At 44.7% G+C, this 11640-nt stretch overlaps 2 protein-coding genes across 2 annotated transcripts; both read left to right on the forward strand.

Annotated features, from left to right (window-relative positions):
* Positions 1–3707: 3707 nt before the first annotated feature.
* LOC1269246 (SET and MYND domain-containing protein 4) lies at positions 3708–6048 on the forward strand. The gene is made up of 2 exons (XM_307865.3): positions 3708–5359; positions 5434–6048. Exons 1-2 carry the CDS (start codon positions 3903–3905, stop codon positions 5804–5806), a joined length of 1830 nt encoding a protein of 609 aa, XP_307865.3. The 5' UTR covers positions 3708–3902; the 3' UTR covers positions 5807–6048.
* Positions 6049–6187: 139 nt separating this feature from the next.
* Positions 6188–9330, forward strand: LOC4578080 (SET and MYND domain-containing protein 4). The gene is made up of 2 exons (XM_061659712.1): positions 6188–8543; positions 8724–9330. Exon 1 carries the CDS (start codon positions 7039–7041, stop codon positions 8173–8175), a length of 1137 nt encoding a protein of 378 aa, XP_061515696.1. The 5' UTR covers positions 6188–7038; the 3' UTR covers positions 8176–8543; positions 8724–9330.
* Positions 9331–11640: the final 2310 nt, after the last annotated feature.

Here is an 11640-nt window from a genome sequence, read left to right on the forward strand (position 1 = left end):
CTATACATGTCGTCTAGATGCGTTGTTTATGCGTCTCGCTCGGAATCACAGCGGCATACGGCAGGTGAGCAGTACAACTGGTGCAACCAGATACGCACACATGATAAACGAACTATTCGGTTCGGCTCGGTAAATGTCGGGTGGACGCCGGAGTAGATTTTGCATGATTTTGTATAACTTCGGCTGTTTTGAACCTCACGTGTGGACACAGGTAATGGGGTTAAAACTTGATTTATTCGCAAAGCTCGTTATCTACACATGCAAGACTATGTCCGAAGTGCGAAGCAGTCAATTAGACAGGGGAAACATTTCCATTAACTCATCACTGACTTTCGTAAACGCTTTAAGGTAATTAGTCCCTATGCAATGATCATTCTTTTACCGTGCCTACCGTCCTAAGTAAGGATGTGTCATTAATTTATACAAAATTCTTACATCATTACAGGGCGAAACCGCTACATGAAGGTGTAATGCTTTTGACCGTACATTAATCTCCTCTGCCGTTTACACAACCATAGGAAGGTCTGCAGCGTGTGTGCAGGAAGTTACGTCGGTGATCGATTGTCAAGTTCAAGTTCATTGCTCATGAGAAGCTGGTTTGCACCTCAAAGAGAGTGCTAAGAAATGTCTCGTGCGAAATGTAGCTGATTTTGTTGAACACAATGCTCTCTCGTTTGTGTGTGTGTGTTACGGTAAATCGGGTAAGTATGGGGTGTGCTGTTGGTGGTGCAGTATTATTTTGTTATGATTGTAGGGTTCGTGCGTGTGGTTTGCGCGCAACAAAAAAGTTTGAAGAGCGAGAGAGAAAGGGAGGACGCACAGTTCATGCCGCTTTCAGCAGGGGTAGGTGAAAAACGGCGTGGGTTGTGGAAGAACCGATTAACCGACGTGTGAACCGACGTGCGGAACGGTGTGAAGTTACAAAAATAGCGGAAGAAGCCATGAGGAGGATAAGAAGGAGAGGACCACATTATTATGCTGCCCGATGATGATAAGATCAGTCGCAGTGGATTTGATTAGGCAGCGAGTGGCGGCGCTTAAGATTGGCAGACTATGGGAAAGGTGAGCGATCGTGCGCCCACACACACACACACACCCCCAACCAGCGGGACTTTATCGGGACGGAAATGTTCTTCCTCCTCTAATCATCTCACCATCTCCCAACTCCGGTCATAATTTGTGGCTTGTTTCGCCCGCACAGCACCGAAGTTCAGTGGTCCAAGCAGGGGGAAGGGTGGCACACTGGCTTGCGTAATCTTTGATCGTGGATTTTCTGCCCGATTCTTCCGCAGTGCGCGCACCGTTCTAGACGGGGGTGGTGGTTTGGTGCATAATTTGTAGCATCTGGTCGGAAAATAGGGTGCCCATTATGGCTGCCCAGAGATGAGTGTGCGATCGATTTTCGCTCGATGGGAAAGGGTCCCTTCCCGTCGACCCGTCCTTCTTCGGCATGTTGCAGATCGTATGAAGCCAGCCATAATAATGAGCTGATAATTGGTCATTTTCGCAACGAAACCAGAAGTTGCTGGTTTGGGCCTGTCCGATATCAAAACCCACTGGCTCAGGCTACAGCTGCGCCAGACGTGTTCTGAAACGTGTTTGGAATCATCATCCAGTCATAACGATCGCCTCCAGTTTCAGGGCAATCAGATATTCAAATTTGCCTCCCTCCAATCTTAATGATTGTAGATTTCTCCCTTGTTTTCCTTTTCTGTTGTTTTTCGCAATTCCAGCAACGAAAACAAATTTAAAATTTATAATTGATTACCATGGGCCAATCGATATGGGCAGAGAGGCTACAGAGTCAGTTCTGCTGCGTTATGACCGTTAAATTGTCAGCACTGCTAAACGTTAGTGCGGAAGAGAAAGCGTTTACCATTTTCGCACGCGTTTGTGTGGCCCATTAGAACAGTAAAAACGAAATCATCACCCCTTGGTGAATTGCACGATCGCACCATTCCCGGCGGGCCCGCTTTTGATGTTCAAGGGATGATATGATTCATGGAAATGGTCGGTGAAAATCATTTACAAGCGGTGTAACGGCCGTCTGCCAATGCGCTGTTATGTGCTGTTGGCGCAATTTTTGTTTCCTTCTTCTCATCGCCACCAAATTCCAACGGTGGATGATCGATATAAGCAGATTTCTATTATTGGCTGCCATAAATAGGATCGTTTGTGAGATGATATTTGCAACATTTTCTTATGGTAGCTGTTTTCCAAATTTCGCAGTGAAATGGATAAGCTTTGATTGTCGTATTACAATGTTGAATGTATAAACAAAGCTTTGCAGTCCTTACTAATTATTGTTATTAACTTCAATGAATGACTTTGACTTCAGCTCTTCAATGCTTTCAATGCGCTCTAAAAACGATTTTTTGCTACTTTATGCTAGGATTAGGTAATATATAATTAATTAAGAAGTGTTTCGGTCACAATACTGGCCATACATATATAAATACTCTAAATAAATAAATTAATTAAATAAGTCCATGACGGAACTATCAATACAGTAGAACGTCGATTATCCGGGGGCGGATTAACCGGTGGGTGGCTTAACCGTGCGCATAAATGTGACAGCTGTTCAAACGTACAGCGAACACAAGGTGTATGGATATTAGGAGGTGAAGTGCTTCAGAGCAAATTGACATTTCACGACTTGACATAACAATACTGGGGGCTCCGGTATTAAAATCGGGGAGGGCTGGAGGGGGGTATAGAAAATTGTATGCGATTTGACATAACAATACTCAATGATGGCGCCCGGAAAACGCGCTAACAATTCACCTCCTTAATAAAGACACCTTGCAGCGAACATATACAGCGATAGTCAAGTGGGCAACCAGTTTTTTGTGCAGCTCAGTAGTATCTAGTGGTATTTTCGAAATTCATTTTTGTTAATGAACAGTTGTTAAACCTATGGTTATTCTTCTTCTTTTTCTTCTTCGGCGAGTGAGGATGTATTCTCCTACATTTGACGTTTCAAATGTATTCACCGTAGCAATAGACGATGTGCAATCTCAGATTCCGCATATATTTATCTGTCACACGGCCCGATTTGATATATTTCTCTGTCAAAATTTTTTTATATATCTCGGGCATATATTCTTGTAAATTTATGCGCAATCTTGGCGCAATCTGAAATTGTATGGAAATGACGTTTATAGCTCAGGGTTGGCTACGTGAAATGACATATGTTTTGATAAAACGAATATATGCGCAATCTGAGATAGCGCATCGTGTATTAATACGGTCAGAGTTTTACCCACTCTTTATTTTAACCTGACAGTTGTCATTTGGTTTTTCTTGGTTATTTTTTTTTATTTTTGTCTTTCTATGCTATTTGGTTTGTATTTTTTTAAATTTCTATTTGATTTTCCTTCATGAATTTGGTATTTTTTTAATTGGTTATGGTTATTGATTTAAATAATATTCTACTAACGATTAATTGATTGATTCAAGGCGAATTAATCATTAAACGAGTGAATTTTATAATTTTTGTATGAATTTTACATTTCATGGACCATTATCCGTGCAAATCGATTAACCGGCAACTGTCCTGTCCCGAGCTGCCCGAATAATCGACGTTCTACTGTACTTTATTCGCAAAATAATAATTCAGCGATAGCTCATTCCGCTCTTGTTTACTGTTCGTATCAAGCTTGTCAGCTGGGGGATACGCGGATTTGTTTTGCGCGGCTTTTTATCTGTCAAATAATCAGTTGCATTGTGTCCGGATTCGCACGAACAGGTCAAAGCAATCCGCGTTTTATCGTTGCATCGTTTGCCTCTGCTTGTGCAGAGATTTGGAAGCCGCTACAATTGTTTTTGTGCTAATTAACAGCCATAAATACACACCTCGAATTACATCATATTGTGTGCGATCGTTTTTGAGCGAAGCCGCAATGAATGTCCTCGATCAGGAAGTATTGGACGCTCTGCAGCGGGAGGAACACTGTACGACCCACCTGTTCGAAGAACTGTGGACCGGTTCGCTCGAACCTGCTTTGGACATTGCGATTGGACACAATCCTCATGCGGAACATTCGGTACAGATAATCGCTCGGATAGTGGAGGAATGCCTTAGCGAGTTTCCGTTTCGAGAATTCCTGCAATTGCACAACGAGGTGAAGTACGATGAGCAAGCGGCGAAGCTGCGCACGGAAGGGAACAAAATGGTAGACCCGAAAGTGAAGCGCCTGTACGAGGCAGTGAAGTTGTACAACGAAAGCATCACGTACACGAAGCCTGGATCGACGGAACGATCGCTAGCCTATGCCAACCGATCGGTAGTGTGTCTGCAGATGCACCGGTACGAGGAGTGTTTGGCGAACATCCGGCTTGCTCGCGAGGCCAACTATCCGGCCCGGTTGGCGGACAAGCTGGACAAACGAGAGGAACAAGCAAAAGAAGAGTTGGCAAAGAGCAACAGAAAGAAGAAGAAAAAGGATGATCCGAAGCCAGAACTACCATTGAGCTTCCCGGGCCACGAGAACATGCCACACGTGGCCAACTGTCTGCAACTGCAACAGAACGAACAGTACGGGCGGCATGTGGTCACCACTCGCCGGCTGAAGGTGGGCGATGTGGTGATGCTGGACACGCCGTTCGTGAAAACGCTGCACGATCCGCTCCGGCATGTGCGGTGTGATTTTTGTCACGCCGAGCGCCCATTCACCCTGATACCGTGTGAAGGGTGTACCTGGGTGATGTACTGTTCGGCGGAATGTTTGGGCAAGGCGTACAGCCAGTACCATCGGTATGAGTGTGGCGTCATGCGGGACCTGTGGCGAGTGGCGGGAAAATGTCCCATGACGGCGGTACGCACCGTAGCCTCCGCGTTCGGCACGTTCGATGACGATCCGGACGCACTGCAAGCGCATCTGGATGGGTTGGATGAGCCGCAGGTGAACGGATTCACGATGGACTGGCGAACGGCCACACCGAAGGACGTGTACAGCACGGTGCACGTGCTGTCGACCAACCAAGAGCGCCGACCGTTTATGCAGCTGGTGTTCATGGTATACCTGGCGATCATTATACACAAGCTCATGCTGGAAAGGACTGAGCTGGGACCGCGGAGCCGGGCAAAGCCCAGCATAGGCAAGCTGCTGTTCGATTTGATCCTTCGCCACGTGCAAGTGATGCGAATTAATCGGCAATTTTTGTCCTTCTACGAGCACCGCTCGGACAGGCAGCGGTTCCAGGCGAAAGAGTATGGAACGGCTTGCTATCCGTTGGTCAGCATGTTTAACCATTCCTGTGCGTCGAACGTACGGCGGCTTATTTTGCGCGACGGCCGCTGCGCTATGATCGTTATTCGCCCGATCGGGCCGGGTGAACAGCTGTTCGATAGTTACGGGTAAGCGGGAGAGTGTAAGGAAAAATTACGTTTTTTTGTTACGCATATTTAATGTAAATTTCGTATGCTTTCAGGTTGCATCACTTTTCGTTTGAACGGTCACATAGACAAAAAGGCACGTTCGTAATGTTCAACTTTGAATGCTCCTGTGAAGCCTGTGCATTGAATTATCCGACGCTAAATCAAATAGTTAACCAGCAGTCAAGAGCACCTATGCCTATGGCCGATGCGATGGAACTGTGCTCGTTTGAGGAAGCTTTGGAAACGCATGACCCGAAGCTGGCACTAGAGGTGAAGGCTAAGCTGCAAACGGATCTAAACCGCAGGGCACGTCGATATCCGTCGGGCGAAATGATGTTGAAAATGTTTAATTACGACTTTAGCCTTTTTGTTGCGTATCAGTATACGTCCGAGAGCTACAAGTACTGGAAGTACTGCAACCCGTAAGCCCAGAGAATGCGGGTGCGTTTCATTGATAGGAGATAACACGGTAGACATGGTTTTACATTCGAACACTTGCATTAGACGTAATGGCTGAGCATATAGAGCTGTGAATATGTACTGCCAAGCTGAACTAGATAATAGAAATACCGGTACCAAAGGATATACCGTTCGAACGAACGAATTGCATTTGTTGAACTAATGCGGAAAAAAGTGGTGAATACATTGAACGAATTCTTCGAAGCTTATTATTAGGTGGACGTTATTATCATAGATGATGCATTCGAAAAGCTTTCTGTTGCTGCGGACTATTTGCTACGAAATGAATAAGATGGGTGTTTACAGAGCTTTTTGAGTCATTTTCCAATGTGGACACAATTAAGAGACAGGTAGGCAATGCTGCTCACAGTTAACCGTTGTCTGAATGGCCAAATTTATGCCTTGAACTCTATGATCTACGGGTATCCCATACATTTTGTTCGGGAAATTGAACTTTTTCTTATCAAAAATTTAATAATTTTTTAACGTACATGATTTTAAAATTTCAAATTGGGTGTAAAGATAATGGTATTTGTCTTATTTACTTTAGGGGCAAAATTGGGAATTTAGAAAAAAATAGGTTGCTACCATTTTCATTTAAAAAGTGATTTCGATTTGAAAATTAAAATCATACTCCCGGTATCCGGTCGGCATCTGGAGTAGAATTTGGTGTAAATTTGGTAATTGAGATAGCGGTTGAAACAAAAGCATAACATACGAACCTCTGAGATGCCTCAACCTGAGGATATACACTGAATACAAAACAAAGCACGACAGAAAGAGGATATAAAGCGGAATAGAACGAGATAGACAAACCTCTGATTATTTCGCAAAAACAACATACGAGGGCTACACTATCGCCTTAGAGAAGGTGAAAAAGATTCCTTTTTGATAATGAGCGCACGAATAATAGGTTGTTGTTCAGGCGAAAAGAGTGTTTATTACAATTTAGTGGCATCATATTGCTTGCATAGCTCTACACATTTCGCATTTACTGTTGATGGCTTGCTTCGCTCTTGTTTACCGGGCTAAGTTGTTTCGTGTTAAGGTGGTCTACTGGGGGGAGTGTATGTATTTGGTTTCACCACCCGACATTTTCAGTGTCAAAAACTCCTTAACCTAGTAGGTCAGTGTGTCGTCCACGAGGTGCCTTTGCACAATTGTTGAAAAAAGCTACTTTTCATTTGTTAGTTGCTATCATGCCCTTTCCAACCGTATACAGTCCCCGCTATCATCCAAACTCGGAAATGCATTTTATCGATTTGAATACAATCTATCATAAGGAAGAATGGGGATTGACTGCGCAGTTCGAAACTCTATGGCACAAGACGCTTGGAAGTTCTTTACAAAGTGCGATTAGAAACAATCCCAATGCGACACAATCGGTAGAGATGATCGCTGAGATAGTAAGAAATTGTCTTAGCAGCGTTAGCCATCCCAATCTGGAAAAACATTTTTACGATACAAAGAACAAGAAACTAGCGGTCAGCTCTCGCATCAGGGGAAACAAAATGCTAGACAAGAGTGTGAAACGGTTGAACGAAGCTATTGTGTTGTACAACGAAAGTCTTTCGGACTCGCAAGCAAATTCGGAGGAACGGTCCCTAGCCTATGCCAACCGATCGATAGTTTGCCTGCAGTTGCACCGGTACGAGGAGTGTTTGGCGAACATCCGGCTAGCTCGCGAGTCCAACTATCCGGCACGGTTGGCGGAAAAGCTGAGTCAGCGAGAAGCCGTAGCTAAGAAAGCGTTGGCGAAGGCCATGAAGCAGGATGCTAAACGGATGGAAGAGGATCCGAAGGAAGAACTACGGCTTAGCCATCCGGGCCACGAGCACATGCCACATGTGGCCAACTGTCTGCAACTGCAACAGAACGAACAGTACGGACGGTATGTGGTCACCACTCGCCGGCTGAAGGTGGGCGATGTGGTGATGCTGGACACGCCGTTCGTGAAAACGCTGCAGGAAAATTGCCGCTATGTGCGGTGTGATTTTTGTCATGCCGAGCGCCCATTCACGCTGATACCGTGTGAAGGGTGTACCTGGGTGATGTACTGCTCGCAGGAATGTTTGAGTAAGGCGTTCGACCAGTACCATCGGTATGAGTGCGGCGTCATGCGAGATGCGTACAGTATTTGTGGAAGATTTCCAGCGACTGCTTTACGCGCGACTGCCACTGCAATCAGTATCTTTGATGGTGACCTAGTGGCATTGCAAAACCATCTGGATGCGCTGGACGAGTCCCGGGTGAACGGATTCACGATGGACTGGAGGATGGCCACACCGAAGGACGTGTACAGCACGATGCACGTGCTGACAACCAATCAAGAATGACGAGGTTTGGTCGATCGTACGTACCAAATCCTTGTTGCGATTCTATTGCATAAGGCTATGGTGGAAAGGACTGAGTTGAGACCAAAGTGCAAAGCAAGCCCTAAAATGGATAAGCTTTTGTTCGATCTGATCCTGCGCCATGCGCAAACCATTCGATGTAATCATCAATTGTTATCCTTTTACGAGGGTCAACCGCAGGAGAAAGTTTTCGAACATAAACTATATGGAACGGCATGCTATCCGTCGGTCAGCATGTTGAACCATTCCTGTGCCTCGAACGTACGGCGACTTATTTTGCCCGACGGTCGATGCGCTATGATCGTTATCCGCCCGATCGGCAAGGATTGCCAACTGTTCGATAGTTACGGGTAAGCTAATTTATTATTTATAATTACAGGAATGGTTACCAAAGTCCATTGTAAAATGGCATACTTCCACCATATAGTTGCACGATTCCACTAATCAGTTGAAACATAGTGCTAACTGCTTGAACCGCTAATATGCTTCGAACCCCAGTATACGAGTACTGTTTTTCCGCATGCTTTCAGATTGCACCACCTCGTTGAAGATCGGGTAATGAGACAAAGGGTTATTCGGTTGCTGTTCAACTTTCAATGTTCGTGTGAAGCATGTACGCACAATTATCGTACATTCAAGGAACTATCATTCCAATATGGAGGTGATTTTACTTTGATAAGTCATAGTCAACAGGAAGGGTTTTACAAAACCTTAGCAACCCGTAACCGGAAGTTAGCATTCAAGATCATGAGAGAACTGCAAACTGACTTAAACCGTAAGCATAGCCGGTATCCATCCTATGATGTGTGCGGGAAAATGCGATGTTATGAGCTCTCCTTATACCTGGTGTATAAGTACGTGTCGGAAAGTTTCCTGTACTGTAGGAAATGCACGGATATTTTGGAACTACAGCACTTGCATCCAGAATCTTTGTCTTAGAGTACTTAGATGATCCTTCTGAATGCTTTGTTGAGCTATATAATTTAAATAACAGTAGAAAAGGGTTAGCCGGTCTCGTAGTACAGTCGTCAACTCGTACGATTTAACAACATGCCCGTCATGGGTTCAATCCCCAAATAAACCGCGCCGCCATACGTAGGACTGACTATCCTGCTATGGGGGGGAATCAATTAGTCACTGAAAGCTAAACCCACAAGTGGGTACAGGCAGGCCTTGACCGACATCGGTTGTTGAGCCAAAGAAGAAGAAGAAGAAAAGGGTTTGTTGCTTGAGCGAATGAATCTCTGTCGAACATTTTGCCTTAGAATGCTTAGATGATCCAGCTGAATGATTGGTTGAAGCAGATACGTATGAATATCAGTACTAAATAATACTGTTGCCACGATTGAATTGCATGTTGCATCATGTTGAAAATAGTTAGGAATTAGGGAATGTTATTACCAGGGATGATGCATTCGCGAAACGTATTCTCTGAAAATTGATTAATTGGCGCAAAATCAGGGGAAATAATGAATTTAAGGAATTTAATTTAATAATGAAATTTGAAATTCATAAGGTAATTTAATACCATTTATACATTTTGTTTCATCTTCGAAACATTTCGCCCGGAGCGATCCGGGTCGTAATTTTGGTTCCAGTAGGTTCAGTGGGTTCAGTACATTCGTTAAACCTCACGACGTAGATGCGACACAGAGAAGAGGATTGCACAGAAAGGAGATGCACAAAATCACAATTAAACGAACCAATAATCATCCTATACAATTCCAGAATGTTTACATGAATCCATTAATCTTAAGAGAACATCACTAGTTATCACTAGTTCAGTGATGGGAAAAATGAACTTTATGTCGGAATCGATTTCGGCTAGCTCCGCAGTTTTCTGGAATCGATTCCGGATAGTATGTCTGGATAGTAGTAGGATAGTAGATCCGGAATCAGTTTTCGGAATCGATTCCAGAATCGGGTCGGGAATCAGAATCGACTCCGGAATCGGCTCCAGAATCGGAACCGACTCGCGAGTTGGAATCAGTTGTGGATTAGAAATCGGTTCTCGAATCGGAATTGGCTACTATATTAGAATCGGTTTTCAAACGGAGTCAGTTTCGGTATCGCCACTGGACCGGCGTTTGAGTAGAATCATACTACGTATTGATAACCGCAAAAATTCAAAATTTACTTGTAAAAGATCCATTCTCGTGGAGTTTCCCGGACTGTTTTCGCTTCTAAAACTTCTTTTTTCAATTCAAGAACTTCAGAAATTCACATTCTGGAGCTAATTCTAATGCTGGAGTCAATTATGATTCCGTTATCGGGGCAAATAGCGATTTCCAGGTCAATTCCGATTCCGGAGCCGATTCTGATAGCGGGATCGATTCTGGAGACGACTCGGAAATTGGCTCCGGAGTCAACTTCGGAATCGGCTCCGGAGTCAACTCCGGATTCGGCTCCGGAGTCAACTCTGAAATCAGCTCCGGAGTCAACTCTGGAATCGGCTCCGGAGTTAACTCTGAAATCGGCTCCGGTGTCGGCTCCTGAATCGGCTCCGGAATCGGAATCGATTCCAGCATCGGAATCGGCTCCGGAATTGATTCCGGTACACGGAATCGGAATCGGGCACAATGACACTCCATAGCAACACGTTGATTTTGTTACTCTTTTGTGACTAAATTGTACGATCCTTTAAAATTCAACTTAGAGAAATATCGGTTTGGTTCGCTGTTTATTTATTTTTTTTTTAAATATTTATCTAATTTTGTAAGTCTTTTTTCTGTTTCTCCCTTTCCAAAAAAAGTGTCTTTTGAAACGGTTCAATAATCTTCCCGTAGCTAATCAATTAAATTCCCATGAAATGTACACACCGCTGGACCCTGTGCGCTGGAAAGAAAAGCGGCTGGCAACATCGGACGGAAAATCAATCGCCAAGCCGCATCGGATAACGGATAAAAGCAGCCGCTGGTGGCGCTGTAGATAATGGACACTTATCTGACCCGGTCGGCTTAGCGTGTGCGGTGGTTTTCGTAGAACTCGAACCACTTGAGCATGATTAGCATGATCAGTCGCTCAACCAGTGCTCGGTGCTGTTAGGTAGGTGTAGGGGTATGGTTTGTATTTAAGCGGGGAGTTGCGTGAGCTAATGAGGCATCAGCAGGGAGCTGGGAGTGATTGGGTTGGCTTCTCTTGCTTGGTGCTTTTGTGCTGTTGGGCCCGTTTGGCACTAATTATAAGCATCCTCCCGGAGGCGGACTGACCGCAACCACCACCGACTACACCACCGACAACATCTTTTCATGCTGAAAAGTGCAGATAAACGAGCAGCTTTCCACTCCATATTTACGAAAAAAACACACACACACACTCCACATTTAGACACAGTTATCGACCACCGGATCTCGGTGCGATGATGATGCGCACTGCTCGGATGACACACAGCGGGGGTACAGGAGGAGGGGGCTGAATTAAAGCACGTTTTTCAATTTCCAGTGTGCC

The sequence above is a fragment of the Anopheles gambiae genome, chromosome 3 (assembly GCF_943734735.2).
Source record: "Anopheles gambiae chromosome 3, idAnoGambNW_F1_1, whole genome shotgun sequence".
Taxonomy (NCBI): domain Eukaryota; kingdom Metazoa; phylum Arthropoda; class Insecta; order Diptera; family Culicidae; genus Anopheles; species Anopheles gambiae.

Excerpts from the sequence above, each read along its gene's own strand:
- LOC4578080 (XM_061659712.1), top strand. The coding sequence starts at position 7,039 with ATGCCCTTTCCAACCGTATACAGTCCCCGCTATCATCCAAACTCGGAA.
- LOC1269246 (XM_307865.3), top strand. The coding sequence starts at position 3,903 with ATGAATGTCCTCGATCAGGAAGTATTGGACGCTCTGCAGCGGGAGGAA. Across the intron at positions 5,360-5,433 it reads CAGCTGTTCGATAGTTACGG|GTTGCATCACTTTTCGTTTG; the intron begins GTAAGCGGGAGA and ends GTATGCTTTCAG.